This window comes from Haliotis asinina, chromosome 10, assembly GCF_037392515.1.
Source record: "Haliotis asinina isolate JCU_RB_2024 chromosome 10, JCU_Hal_asi_v2, whole genome shotgun sequence".
Classification (NCBI taxonomy): domain Eukaryota; kingdom Metazoa; phylum Mollusca; class Gastropoda; order Lepetellida; family Haliotidae; genus Haliotis; species Haliotis asinina.
Genome location: NC_090289.1, coordinates 28,105,122 through 28,119,473, shown reverse-complemented (window position 1 = coordinate 28,119,473; position 14,352 = coordinate 28,105,122). Strand labels below are relative to the sequence as shown.

Here is a 14,352-nt window from a genome sequence, read left to right as displayed (position 1 = left end):
GAAGTGCAAGTGGTGATGCTCTCTCACAACATCCATTATTATCATATCAACACATCAACCCCCAAGTTTTTCAATCCAAAATAATCAGTAAATGTGCTCCACGTTTTAAACAGCATATAGTTACTTTATTTCTTAATTTTTATAACGTACTCAACAATCTATTACAAACACATGAAAAGTGTGACTTTACTTCCAGATTTCAACTTTGAAATGGAAAGCTTTCCTTTTTTATGTAACTTTGGAATTTACGTTTCAATTTTTAAACCTCAAATCTACTCTTTCTGTGAAAGCCACAAGAAACATTATACTAATCGGGCTAACATTGGTTTGAAGAGGGAAAAACATTCAAGAGGACATTAGTATGACCTTCAACATACACATGGAAATGTTTATAGAATGCCCAACGTATGCTATAAATCGCAATAAGACACCCAGATCTGTAACTGACGGACAGTGACTTGACGTGAAGAGAAAACTGTATAAAAAGAAAAGGGACTTTTGGAATGTCGAAGTCAAATGGATGCATTTAATTGTAATATCAGGACTTCCATCATTAGGATTTCCATCACTCGCTCACCTCATAAGCATTTACTGACAGAAATCAGTCAAAACCAATACAGTCAAACTGTTGTCTATCAACAATATTTATTCACCAAAACACAATGACAATTTCGATACATAAACAAACAGTTAGATGCACAGAAAAGTGACAATGACGAGTATCTTTCAAGGTTACTCTTCTATTGTGTTGTGCCAAATTTCAAACTCACAGCGACGTATAACATACAACATGCACACAGCGTATGCGATTTCGTAACAATATATTCGTTTTTATAATCGGACTGGGTGAAGGACTTTGCTTGAAAAATACACACAATTTCAGCTCACTGTCGAGAAGTAAAATTTCCGATGAACTAGTTCACAGCATCATTGGAGACTTGAAACCAAAAAATATTCATTATTATTTTCTTTAACCCAAATGACATTTGGTGAAATGCAACGTTTTCACCAAAGCTGGAATCGTATCAGAGCTGTACATGCATATATTCAAACCAATAAAGATCATGATGTAACAATGACCCTGTCACATAAAAAAGAAGCAAAACTTTGCAAATGTGACTATTTGTTGAAGATTCGGTGTAATGTCATGCCATACATTGCGAGATAGCAGGACAAACGTTCAAAATAGCTCCATTTTTTGGTCCTCACCAAGCAGCCAGTACGTGTCCATCTTGCCTTTTCCCTGAAAAGAAAGTTCAAAACAGTGTCATACGAGTGTTGATCAAAATGTCTTGGATCAGGACTACCGCATTGAAAGTCCCAGTGCTGCGGTCAGAAGGCTATTCTGCAGGGCGATCAAAATGATGCCCAGTGCATTTTCTAATTCTTCTTGTACATATGGTGAACACGCGCCTTTCCTTTGCGTGTGTTTGTGACACGTAGACTGACAAGCCAGGGTATGGTCAGAAAGTCGCATCATGGCATTGTGTGTTCATAGCTTTTCGTTGGAGCAGTGCCAACTCAGCCACAACATGATTAAGAACCCGTGAAGATCCGGGCTTGAATTAGTCTTCAGCAACCCAAACTACTCGTAAGGAGGTTAGGCTCGTAGATCGATACTCATGATGTTGATCAGTGAATTGTCTGGTCCAGTCTGGATATTTAAAGACCGCCACCCTATAGCTGGTATATTGCATCATGGAGACTACAAGGAGTCAGACGTCAAAGTTGCGTTCTTTCGATCAGGTGAAATTGAATCCCAAATATCTCTGAGCTTAAAACAAGTACATCATCCCTCCCTTACTGGGACAATTTAATTCCAAATACAATACACATTATATACTTGAAAATGCTTCTTAAACATATACTTATGATTCAGTAGGACTTGTGTAATAGACTCTGGTATCATCACTAACTCAAAGTGATTCAGAAACACATGCATATGCTTAAGTGGACTTTGGACAAGAAGTGACTCAACTTTAACTAGAAAAGCTGTTTGTAGTTTTTGTATGCATTTATAACGAAAATATACCACTGGGTTTGGGTTAAATATATTCAGAGAAACACGGAATGGGCATTTTATCAGCTGGTTATAGATTGTCCATTTGGGGCTACATTCTAATTTCTTAAAATTCAGATTTGTTGAAATCTTGTGTTTCAGTGTAAACAATTTTGACTCACCTATTGTTTCCCCTAGACATCTTATATATTAGTAAAAACACATTGTAGATTGTTTCAGGTCTGGGGAGTGAGCGAGTTTAGTTTTACGCCGCTTTCATCTATACCCCAGTATTATCGCGGCTGGGGACACTGGGAATGGGCCCCACACATTGTACTGTCGACGTTTTTGGAGATGGACTCACCTTTATGTAAATGTTTCCACGTAAGGCCACTTTGAACGATCCATGTTTGTCCAATATGAGCTTAGTTTCAGCACTGATGTGAATTTTGCATTCTGAAACAGAAATAGCCAGGTATGATTCGCGGATTAGTCACAGATACGTGCAATGGTATGCAGTAACGTTATCTCTCGCTGGTGTTTTCAGCTTGGAATTATCATCCATACATAACTATTTGTTATGCCGCGAACGCGAACAGCAAGAAACGAAAGAAGCAAGCACAACAAGCACTTGTTTTGAAGAAAAAGTGATGCTCGTTTACCTTCCCCATGAGATTCCATCCGGGAGGCAGTATTTACTGTATCACCGAACAGACAGTACCGGGGCATCTTGATTCCCACTACACCGGCACAGACTGGACCTAGACAAAAATGAGTGAGTGAGTTTAGTTTTAAGCTGAACTCGGCCAAATATCAGGTATGGTTCAGTGGTCTGCAGATAATCGATTCTGGACAAATGAATCCCGTCATCAACATTGATCTATGCAATTGGTATACGATGACGTGTCAAGCAAGTCACCAAGCCTGACCACCCAATCCCGTTAGTCGCCTCTAACGATACGCATGGGATATTGAAGATCAGTTTAAACCCGGTCTCCACAGGTGGACCAAGAAAAGAGTACTAGTAGAGGCGTCAAGGATTAAGAACGCCGGAATGTTTTCATGCTTGTTATGAACGGAAACTCAACAATCAAGCAATCGATACATTATGTAGAACGTGAACACCATATGCAAACGTTGCTTTGCATTATGCAATATTTCACTTTGACCACCTACATTCTGACAGTCGGATCCTTGTATTAACTCTTTCCAGCAATGCAGTATAAAACGAACTTTTACGTCCATTAACAAAGTCCATACAAATAAAATATGGGTGCCTGGTTTCGATTTATTAGTAAAGCCTCGAAACCATAGAAATAGGTTTGTCTGTAATTACTTAAGTCTCAGACAATACAGTGATCAACATCATGAGCATCGATCTACGTTATTTGGAAACAATGACATGTGTCAACCAAGTCAGCGAGTCTGACCGTCCGTTCCCGTTAAGTATGGGAAGTTTTGAAGGCTAAATATATCCCGGAAGTGTCAATAAATAAGCCATAAGCCATACACACCTGAATGTAATCCTATCCTGAGTTTGAGCCTCTCGTGAGGGAGATGGTGGATCTTTACGTTGTCAATTTCCTGGAGCAAGTTGAGCGACATCCGTGATATCTCAGCAGCATGTCTGTTTTCACTCCTCACCGGAAGTCCTGACACGACCATGTAGGAATCTCCGATTGTTTCTACCTGAACAAACACAGATCGTCAGTAATAGCAATGCTGAGATCGGTTTTCTGTGATCATATGGATAACCCTTGTATGTTCAGGAAAACATTTTTAAACACATACCTGTCTCTCATTATGACGGCTATTGTACATAAATGCACGCACACACGCACGAATAGTCACAACACTGCTTTGTGTGCAGTGGTGACTTATTAAATTGACTTTTGGCAGCATACCTTGTAGACGTCGTAGTTTTCAATGATGTCGTCGAAGCAGGAGTATAAGTCGTTCAGGAGGTCGACCACCTGACAAAATGATTGTTCAAATGTATACTAAAGCTGTGCAGCGACAATAAATTCACACTATTACGGCACACTTCTCAAAAAACCAATATTGCTTTTCTTTCATTAATACTATCAGACTCCAGTGAAGCTACTATACATCTTAACAACCCCACCACCTTTCTCCACCCACAACCCCCCAAAAAAGAAGAAAAAGAAAAGAAGTACATTGTTAAACGTAGCATCGACTCTCATGCTATTTACCGAACTATATTTCAAGCAGATCCCCAAGAAATATGTTCCCCCAAATGCTCCTTCGGATAACTTATAACGCAACTTGTGATTGAGTCCAGTTCGGCAAATACTGACAATATCGTGTGCGACAGTGTACATTTGATCCATACAGAGTGGTCGTGTATTCGGGTTGACCGTGTATTCCGTCAGATTGTAATGTCAGCCTGATAATGTGTACTCTCATCAAATATTTTGTCTGATTGTGGTTTATTCCGTCTGATGCCATATTTACTCTGATCGTTATTGACAGTTTGTACAATCCTCTTTTCTGACATAGATTCCCAAAAGATAATTTTGTAAATAATGATTTTTATGTAGTGAAAGGTGAAATGAAGATGCAAAACTCCTGTGTGTGAATACCTGCATTGGTGTGGACTTGGACGACAGCACTGTGAAGCCGCAGATATCGGTGAAGCAGACTGTGACAGATTCGAATGCATCTGGTTTTACTCTTTGACCCAGTTTTAGCTGGTTGGCAACCGGTCTGAAAAAACGTTGATATGAAATCTGTAATTTGGGATGACTTCATATACCTTTCTCATTTTCAAGGACAGTAAACGGTTCTTCAGCAACCACGTGCACTTAACGGTTCTTTATCATTTCATGAATATAGCATAAACGTTTCTTAAATTGTAATCTATAACCTCCTCCAATGGTTTTGTTGCTAAATCTAACTTTCTTAAGTGACAGTTAGAAGTTGGTGTGATGAACAACGGGTAAAGTTATATCGACATACAACTTCTCTATTATAATGTAAGCGAGGTTTCTGTATAACTGCTAGAGCCGTTATCGAGCTAGGGATGAAATAACGGTGTTATAACGCTGCTAAACGTCTCTTACCTTATCGTAAATAATAAACTCCTCTCTGTATGCTAAGTCTAATTGTATCGATTGGATTCCAGTTAGGCAGAAACAGGTTAAACAAGATATATACTCACCGCCAAAAGAAACGCGAATTCATTGATATGAATCCAATGTGTTGAATAGCTTTATGATAAGTAATTGATTCGGTTAATACTGTTTTGCACGGCAAAAGAAAAACGTTTACCCCAAACGCAACATACGCGACGTCACACATCACTAAAATGCGCGCTTAGTGGTTTCATTTTGACCGTGCAGTGACAGGTCGTGAAATTAGAATTGCATTCTGATGATGATGTTGCTCTTGCGAGCGATGCTTCTGAAGGAATGGATACCGCTTAACGTCTGCATTCGCATTCTCAGCAGTCAGAATGCCACGTTTAAGTGCTAACGAACGTCAGCGAGCAATAGGGAATATTGAAGCAGCTTGGAGCATCCAACGCCACTCCAGGCATTATGGGAGCACATCAGTCTACGATCTACAGACTGCTTGATCGCCATCAGCAGACAAACACCGTCACTGACCACCCTCGTAGAGGACGTCCACATGTAACGTCGGACTAGAAAGACTGCTACATTGTAACCTCTTATTTGCGAAATCGCTTCCACCAGCTATCACAACACCCCGTAACACCATAGGAAGACACAGTGGACCTATCAGCGATAATACTGTACGCCGCAGTCTTACTCGCTGCTTTACGTTGCCGTCGACTATACGTCGGTTCACGTTTGACGCCACGACACAGCCATGCACGACTGAACTGGGCGGCAGTCTATCACAGCTGGCGCAATGGACAGTGGCAGAACATCGTCTTCTCAGATGAAAGTCGCCTTTGCATCGATACCGCAGATGTCAGAGTGAAAATATGGCGTCTTCAAGGTGAAAGATTCTCAGAACCATGTGTTTTGGAGAGACATCGCTTGGAAGGGCCTTCCTTAATGTGTTGCGGTGTCATCAGAACAGTGGACAAGGTCATGGTAGGGGTGTTACTGCGCAGCGCTACATTGCCGAAGTGTTGAGACCAGTAATTCGTCCAATTTTGCTCTCGAAGACGTCATCTTCTGACGCGAGAACGCACACACCCAGACTGACACTGACCTGGACTCTTACAATAATATTTTCAGGAGGTTGATTCGACGTCTTTTCAACAGCACGGGGAGATCTGCAGCTACTGCTGATGCCAATAATGCAAAATTAAAGATCGTAGAAAAAATGCCATGATTTCACTCATTGTCAAAATTATTATTTCACCCTATCCACGTTTCTTTTGGCGGTGACTATAGTTTAACACCATCTTAACTATGGCCGTTGAAACAATGTCAATGGGATTAATAACGCCATATGTTTGATCAGAGCCAGTCACTGTGGGGTAAACACAAGTGAACCAGTTGTGCTTAGGCTGACAGCGGTGGTTTTACCTAGGTAATATCTGATCCAGCAAATCCTCCGTTTTCTTTTTCTCTTCCCTTAACTCGACGGTCTTCTCATCCACCAGCTTCTCCAGGTTATTGGCATACTGCTCCATCCGACGGAGAAGGCTGTCCATGAGACTCCCGCTGGCGCCCACCTGACTGTAGAGCCTCGCGAGTCAATAAATGCTGACACAATTCATAACAAACGAAATATGATAATCGAAAGTTTAAAATTAATCGAGAAATAGCACTTTGGTTTGATTGATTGATTGGGTATAGTTCAACGCTGATTATAGCAATATTCCAGCATTAGAAATAACATCAAATGATCTTCACACATTGTACTCACGCGGGGAATTGAACCCAGGTCCTCGGCACGACGAGCGAACCCTTTACCCACTTGATTAATGCATGTTGAATATGTCAACAATACATTATACTCATGTTGGAATCAATCCGAATCGTCGGCGGGAGGAGCAAACGCTTTAATCACAAGACTACCACACTGGCCCTAAATGTTCCAGTTATCTAACAACGAGAGTAACATTAATGGATAATATTATGTTTTACATTCATCGGGAAAATGTCATGCATGCAATAAAGTGATCAAAATTACTGATATATAGTATATACATTGCCAACTCGTTGATGTCTCTCTTCACGTTGGCCATCAGAGGGCGGTGATGAGGCAGCTCTGACCAGCATCGTATGGCCAGCTCCTTTACTGGCTTTAGCCGATCAGTGACATTGAACTCGGGACGAAACGGCTCTCCTTCCGTATCCATGATATTCTCGATAACATCTAAGGAATAGTTTTTTGGAAAATGTTAGAAACAGGACATGTTGAGTATGTTTAAAGCATTCAGGCTTATAACGGTTGCTTTCGGTCACTGAGGTGAAGCACCGATCTTGTTAGTCGCCTCTTATGACAAGAATGAGTTACTAAAAGCCAATATTCTAACCCGGACCTTTACGAGTCTACGTCTTGGTCAACACATTTCATGGACGCAGAATTCTGTATCTTAATATGTCTTCTCAGGTGTCAAATATTTTGGTGATGCTGTTCAATAACGGAGACGGCTAGACGGACAATGTCACGCTATCAGAAAGAGTGTTTATCAGACTTTCATGATCAAAATTATTGTGATCGAGAACAGAATTGGGTCATGAAGACCCTATTCAAAACCAGCACCCATAGACTAGGTTGCCTTAGGGCTAGGCTTAACCAGCCCGTGTATATGGATTTAAAGACTATCGTCTAAATGTGTAAAGTGTTGAAACAGTACCTACTGTTGTGACAGACAAACCAGACAAAAAATAGAACGTTATATGACATCTGCTCTACTCACACTCGACGCCCATTGTCACAGTCTCTATCCCGAAGGGTGAATCGGTGGTGAACACTTCCTGTAGAATGATTCCAAAACTGTAGACGTCTCCCTCCTTGGTGCCGACGAGATCGCCAGTCCGAAGTAGTTCCGGGGCCCTCCACAGACATTCTGTACATTTGAAAACGATTGCAATGTGTATACCGTACATACACTTCCTGGTCAAAATACAACTATTCTCGAAATATATTTATACTATGCTCAACTGCAAAAGAAACGCAATTTTCGAAAAAACATAAGTCTCATAAAACTAAGCGTTAATATTTATGTCTTATACATGAACATTTGACAAAAAGCCAGAGTTGGGTTTCTCTTGTTGTTCAGTGTATGTTTGAACTTTCAGGACAAAGAACAATCGGTGAAGTACTTAAATGAATTGCTTGTTGTCAGGTGAAGTGAGTACACCCAAAGTTCATACTTATACAGTTGACACCGAAAATAATTTATCAAGTCGTTTCTTATTCGAATAAATGCGCAGCAGCTGTTACTGTTTAATTCATTAATGAAACTGGTTAAAGAGTTTCCTAATAATTCTATATATCCGTGAAGATCCGAGGTAAAACTCATCGTCATAAGAGTCGACTTACGGGATCGGCTTGTCAGACTCACTGACTTGGTTGACAAATGCCATCGGTTCCCAATTGCGCAGATCGATGCTCATGCTGTTGGTCACTGGATTGTCTGGTACAGACTCGATTATTTACAGACCGCCGCCATATAGCTGGAATATTGCTGAGTGTGGCATAAAACTAAACTCACTCACTCCATTCTTTCCCAAATGCGTAGTTCGATGCTTACCCACACCATTCTCACCAGTGTTCCAGCTACATGGCGTCGGTATGTATATAATCAAGCGTGGGTGACAATCCGGTGACCAGGAGCATAAGCATCGAGCTACGCAACTGGCGATGAGAAGTGTCAACCAAGTCAGCGAGCCTGACCACCCAATGCCGTTAGTCGCCACTTACAACAAGCATGTGTTTGTTACGAGAGTGTATTTTCTGTATATTTTTGTTATTAATTAAGTAATAATTGGGTCAGAACGTTTAGTCTTTCGAATAATAATTATGATGGGTCACATTTCGTATGATAGATGGTCAACACTTTTAGGATTCTGGTTTTCCGGAAATTATCTGCTCTTGGGTTTCTATTTGATACTTCCGGGAAACTGCTAGAGATTTCTCCAGTGTTGGCGATGGTCGTATGTGCCCAAACTTTCGGGAAATGACTGAGTATATGTAAATAGGCTGGTCGCCGTGTTGCGACGGACATTCACTGACATCATCGCCAACAATCTGTCAACGCCTGAATCTTCATTAACTGCTGTCAGACCGATCGCTGTGTTTACATTCTGCATAAATGATTCTCTCTCGCACTAAGACTTTTGTGAGTTTGCTATGTTGCAGTTTTGTGACCCATTGCCTTAGATTTTGTCTCACTTCTATTATATTTGAAATTGGTATTGTGAAAGTGACTTGTGACTTTGTATACCTTGCTCTCGTTGCATAATAATACAGAATTTGAACGTTTATGACTTGTGTTTGTTCTGTTTTGCTGGTTCACAGGGTATTTCTTACATCGTTTGTCACGGCAAATTCATAACCGTAACAGGTTACTGAAGGTCAATTGTTACCTGGATCTTCAAGGGTTAGCGTATGGTGATGAATAGTAAGTAAGGTGCGGAAGAGACTGTTCTGCCTTTGTAAATCCCACCTTGCTTGAACTCCTGGGAGTCATCGCTGATCATGAGTCTAGAGAAAACAGTAGTGGGGCCAAAGTCTGCCAGTTTGACTCGGAACCTGTTGTCGACCAGACAAACGCCACTGGTAAGTCTTCCGTGGTGGTGGAGCAAACTTTCGTGTATGAAACACAAGCCCTAAAACAGTATATCCATTCAAATATATTATGCCCAGAAAGTTATAATGTACGCCTTCTCAATAGCCTTAGATGTTTCAATGGCGTCAACGATTTGAGTGCTTATTTGGAACTGAAATATTATAGCCAAATACATATTATTATGATAAGATTCTCATCAATTTTAAATATGCTTAATTCATCGCCTCCATGTAGCTGGGATATTGCTGATTGCAGGGTACAACTAAACACACTTACTACTTACTCATTTTCATAAATTAGGATCGGTTACTTTATCATACGAATATTAATATTGCTTGTCGTAATGGGATAGGGTGGTCAAACTCGCTGACTTGGTTGTCACATGTCACCGGATTCCAGTTGCGTAGATCGATGCTCATAATGTTGATCACTAGACTGTCTGATCCAGACATGATTATTTACCGACAACCGCCATATAGCTGGAATATTGCTGACTGCGACAAACAACTCAAAGGTATCGATGCTAAAAGGTATGACTATTTCGTTTAAGGCAAAAAAGGCTTACAATACCTTGATAACATCAATGCACAGGGCGAATTTCAGTTCGTCATCCATCTTGACTTCCGTGTTGCCAATCAAGTCCTGTAGTTAGAAACATATCTGCGTGAGAGGGGTATTCTTGTGTTGTGCACCCTGGTTTTACCCCATGTGTTGCGACTTCCCCACCGCCCCTAAATTTTGTAATTAGACGATACAAACATATATCAAAACAGAAATCTGATTTTCTGCTGCTAGTTGTGACGAGTTACTTGACGCCCCAATACATCAGCAATGACGTAATCAAGTAACAGGACACCTACAACTGACAGTTGCAGATGTTTCACTGTACAAACAGTTACATGCTCTCTTTTAAAAACCTTGTTAAAGTTAGTTGTATACTCCCCAGGGAGCTGAGATTGATAATAGAAAGTGACGTTGAGATTGACATCTTATGATCGTTGGAAAAACAAAGCGCCTTTGAGCAGTCCGGCTGGAACTCGGCGCTATATACATAGCTTGACCAGAAGGATCATGTCTGATAACAGAACACACCGCCCTCGTTCCTCTCTTAATTGTTTATATATGCCAGTCAATTCAGGAGGTAGGGGTTTCATTGAAGTGGAAGCTCTTCGTGATAAGATTTATTGTGTACTTTTGCACATATTTAGTAATCGGGTGATCCTCTGGTGATGCAAGTCAAGACTCACGATGAAAGCAAGTAATTCCACATCTATTTCAAGCGTGCCAAGATGGTTAGGCACAATTTGAAATTTGCGGTTGATTTTGTTGATGGTGATGTACTGCTGAACAGTACAGCGATGGGAGTAAACAAGGTGAAATTGTTCAACGAATCTACTCAGAGTCGGTCCTCCGGGGAGAGACAGTCTGAGGAGCCGTTACATCGTGTGTACATGCGGTGTATGGAATAGAACAACAATCCAGTCTTGATGAAGTCAGCTGGTCTCAAAGGTGAAACTGAGGGCTTCCTTTTGCTGCTCAGGACCAGTTGCAATCGCAAGATTGTAATTCATAATGAGGATATCAATCTGAAATGTCGTCTTTGAAATGAATTCACAGAGACTGTCCAACAACTTGTTAGTGGATGCCCTTCCGTGGCACAAACAAATCTGAAAAGACATGATGGCATGGCTCGTTGCTTTGACTCCGAGGTCCATCCATCGTACAACCCTGAACATGTCCAGGGCGTCATGGAAAATGACGCTTTTAAGCTTCTATGGAATAGGCCCATATACAGCGTCAGAATTCCTGCCAACAAACCTGATCTTGTCCTTTGTGATAAAGCCAGTGAAAGTTCTTGGTGAGTTCGACTAGGGAGTCTCTCCTGGGAGAAGTCCCATTCTGGGCTGCGTGTAGAGGGGGCGAGAACCCTGAGCTGATAATGAACCTAACCATCCTGTTTGTCCCAGGTTCACCCGAACCCTCTCTGCATGATTCTTATCTTAATCGGTCAAACCAAATAATATTAAAACCATAATGATAGTAAAGTCACCCGATCAACACATAAGGGCAATTAAAGTAATCAGTTACAAATATGTTCCTCTCAAAGGAGATATCTGGATACATATTTTAAGTCCCTATATATAATTTAAGAGCGATACAAACCTGCAAAGTGCCTTTGGAGCAGTATTCTGTCAGGATATATTTCTCATCACCTTGCACACAAGCACCAATCACTCGCACCAAATTGGGGTGACTAAGATTCCGTATCTGAGGACATTATGAGACATTCCATTAATTTATCACAAGTACAGTTATTTACAACAGCAGTCATGTAAATCGTTTCGATTATTCATGTAAACATACACGAGGTCATTCAAGAAGGACATCAATTTCTTAGAATTTTTAAAAGAAATAGATCCGAATTCTAAATGACGTATTTTGTAGGTAGATTGGTTATTTTGCAGTTGGGGTTGTTAGGATAAGCAACTGAGATTGTTGGTGGCTGTGCTTTCGATTGAAGTAGCGTAAAATAATTGTCCAGAGGGTAAGAGTACATTCAAAGTAAATTAAATCTACCAGATTATTAATCGTTGGATGCTTGTAATTTCAAGCGATGGCTAAATTTGAGCACAATCGCCAACGTGTGAAGGGATTGTGTAAAGCCAGCTTGGGTCCATGCAGGTAACAAAGTTACTGTCAGTCACCACGGTCCCTTGTATGGTGATCTACCTTCAGTTGCTGGCGAACTATGGCCAGTTTTATATTGCGTATTTGTGTATATAGTGCTATTATTTTATCATTAAATGGTGCTTTTAAATCTCACCGTGATGCTCTTGTTGTGTTACTGTCCATTGACGACAGGTTTTGTGCTGCATATATATATATTCCCAATTGTTAATTATTTCCCGTCACGATATGGCTATATTGCCGATGTGACGTTACATATCAACTCACTCATTCACTCATCCAGAGGGTAATCTCACGTGCTCCAACTCATCCAGCAGTTGTTTGTCATGATTTATATTTTTCATTGTCAGCGTCTTCATGCGAACCGGCATTCCCTGAAAGGTAAGAGAAACATCCCATCGGTGCAATGGTTTTCGAATTTGTAACATTGCCGAATGCGGCGGTCAGAACTAACTAAAACCTTTCTTCCTTGTTGTCTATGTACACTTTTGGATGAATTAACATCATTTGGACTGAAACTGAAAGTTCAAGTTCCCCTACGTTTTTAAGAGTGGACTATGGTAGCTGTGGGTTATTTTACCTTGTATACTGCCAGATTGGCTTTGTAGTCGGGCATGACGTCGCTCTTGGGTGTAATGGAGCTGAACTTTGACGTGAGGGACTGGGCCGACAGTGAGTCGCTGTTGGAGGCAGTAACTAACTCCTTCTCGTCAACCATCCACCACCACCTCTCTATGCTGCTAGCCCTCTTCCACATGCTACCAATGAGGCAAAACGATCAAAGTCATTTTAGCTCTACCCCGCTTTTGGCAACATTCCAGTAACATCACAGCGAGGACACCAGGAATGGCCTCCATACATTGCACATGTGTGAGGATGCGAATCCGGGTTTTCGGCCTGACGAGTTTTAAAGAAGAGACTACAACACCGCCCCAAAGAAGAAACGATCAGAAGATTGCAAATTTCGATTTGAAATGAAATATTTGCATCATTAGAATCCAATTCACATATGAACTTTCATAATGCCAGGTTTTTGTTGACAATGACGTAATGGTTTATCAATGGAGGCATTGATTTGGTGGAGTAGTTTGGTAACTGAGGCGTTTTCACGTCACTCCGATGACCAGGGTTCGATTCCCATATGGCTACAAAGCCCATGTCTACTCCCACGGCATTATTGTTCGAACAGGCTTAAAACAAGCGCAAAACAATTCTCCCTCTGAAATAAAGTTATTTTATTCAAAACACAAGAAATTGTCCGCCCTTGTGAATGAATCACTTAGACTAATATTCGTATGATAAGGTAATCGATTTTAATGTATGAATATAATTGACTGTTGTTTAATGTCACACTCAGCAGTATTATAGCTGTATGGCAGCGGTCTGATAATAATCAAGTCTGGACCAGACAACCCAGTGATCAACATTAGGAATATCGCCCGACGTAATGGGAATACGATGATATGTCACAATGAATCAGCGAGCCCGACTAGCCGATCCCATTACGATAAGCAAGATAAATATTTGTATGGTAAAGTAACCGATCCTAATTATGAAAATGAAGTTAACATTAACAACGCTTTGATTACATTGAAGATTTTGGTGATCACCTACAAATCTCACCTGAAAAGGAGCACAAACAAAATGGAGCCAATCAAAATTAGAGAGGCTACTCCGCCGGCCAGTCCACCGATCAATTTGACGTCGGCTGCTGAAACAAGGAAAGTCATCTTCAGCGACTGTGGATGTTTTACTTGCAACATACCACGTATCATGTGTGGTTGATTATGTTACGCTTTACGACGCTTTTAGCAATATCCTAGATTCTAGATATAGTCTGGCAGAAAATGTTTCAGGACGGTGTTTGGTAACTTTACTCTGAAACTATAAGTGCTATCCGTTTCCAGTTTGGTATGAGGCTTTA

The 14,352-nt window shown here is 40.8% G+C and overlaps 2 protein-coding genes across 2 annotated transcripts in view; both read right to left on the bottom strand.

Moving 5' to 3' along the window:
• Window positions 1–628: 628 nt before the first annotated feature.
• Window positions 629–14,133, bottom strand: LOC137297785 (atrial natriuretic peptide receptor 2-like). The gene is made up of 15 exons (XM_067829733.1): window positions 14,052–14,133; window positions 13,009–13,186; window positions 12,725–12,802; window positions 11,904–12,008; window positions 10,311–10,382; window positions 9,618–9,780; window positions 7,866–8,015; window positions 7,150–7,318; window positions 6,523–6,675; window positions 4,603–4,726; window positions 3,904–3,972; window positions 3,514–3,688; window positions 2,662–2,760; window positions 2,364–2,455; window positions 629–1,243 (listed from the first exon to the last, which is right to left on the bottom strand). The coding sequence occupies exons 2-15, from the start codon at window positions 13,183–13,185 to the stop codon at window positions 1,181–1,183; spliced, it is 1,689 nt and encodes a 562-aa protein (XP_067685834.1). The 5' UTR covers window position 13,186; window positions 14,052–14,133; the 3' UTR covers window positions 629–1,180.
• The window catches only part of LOC137298589 (atrial natriuretic peptide receptor 3-like), a 29,344-nt gene continuing 29,026 nt past the window's right edge, over window positions 14,035–14,352 (bottom strand). The window contains exon 8 of the mRNA XM_067830885.1: window positions 14,035–14,051. Within this exon, the coding sequence (XP_067686986.1) occupies window positions 14,035–14,051 (17 nt within the window). The remainder of the gene's footprint in view (window positions 14,052–14,352) is intronic.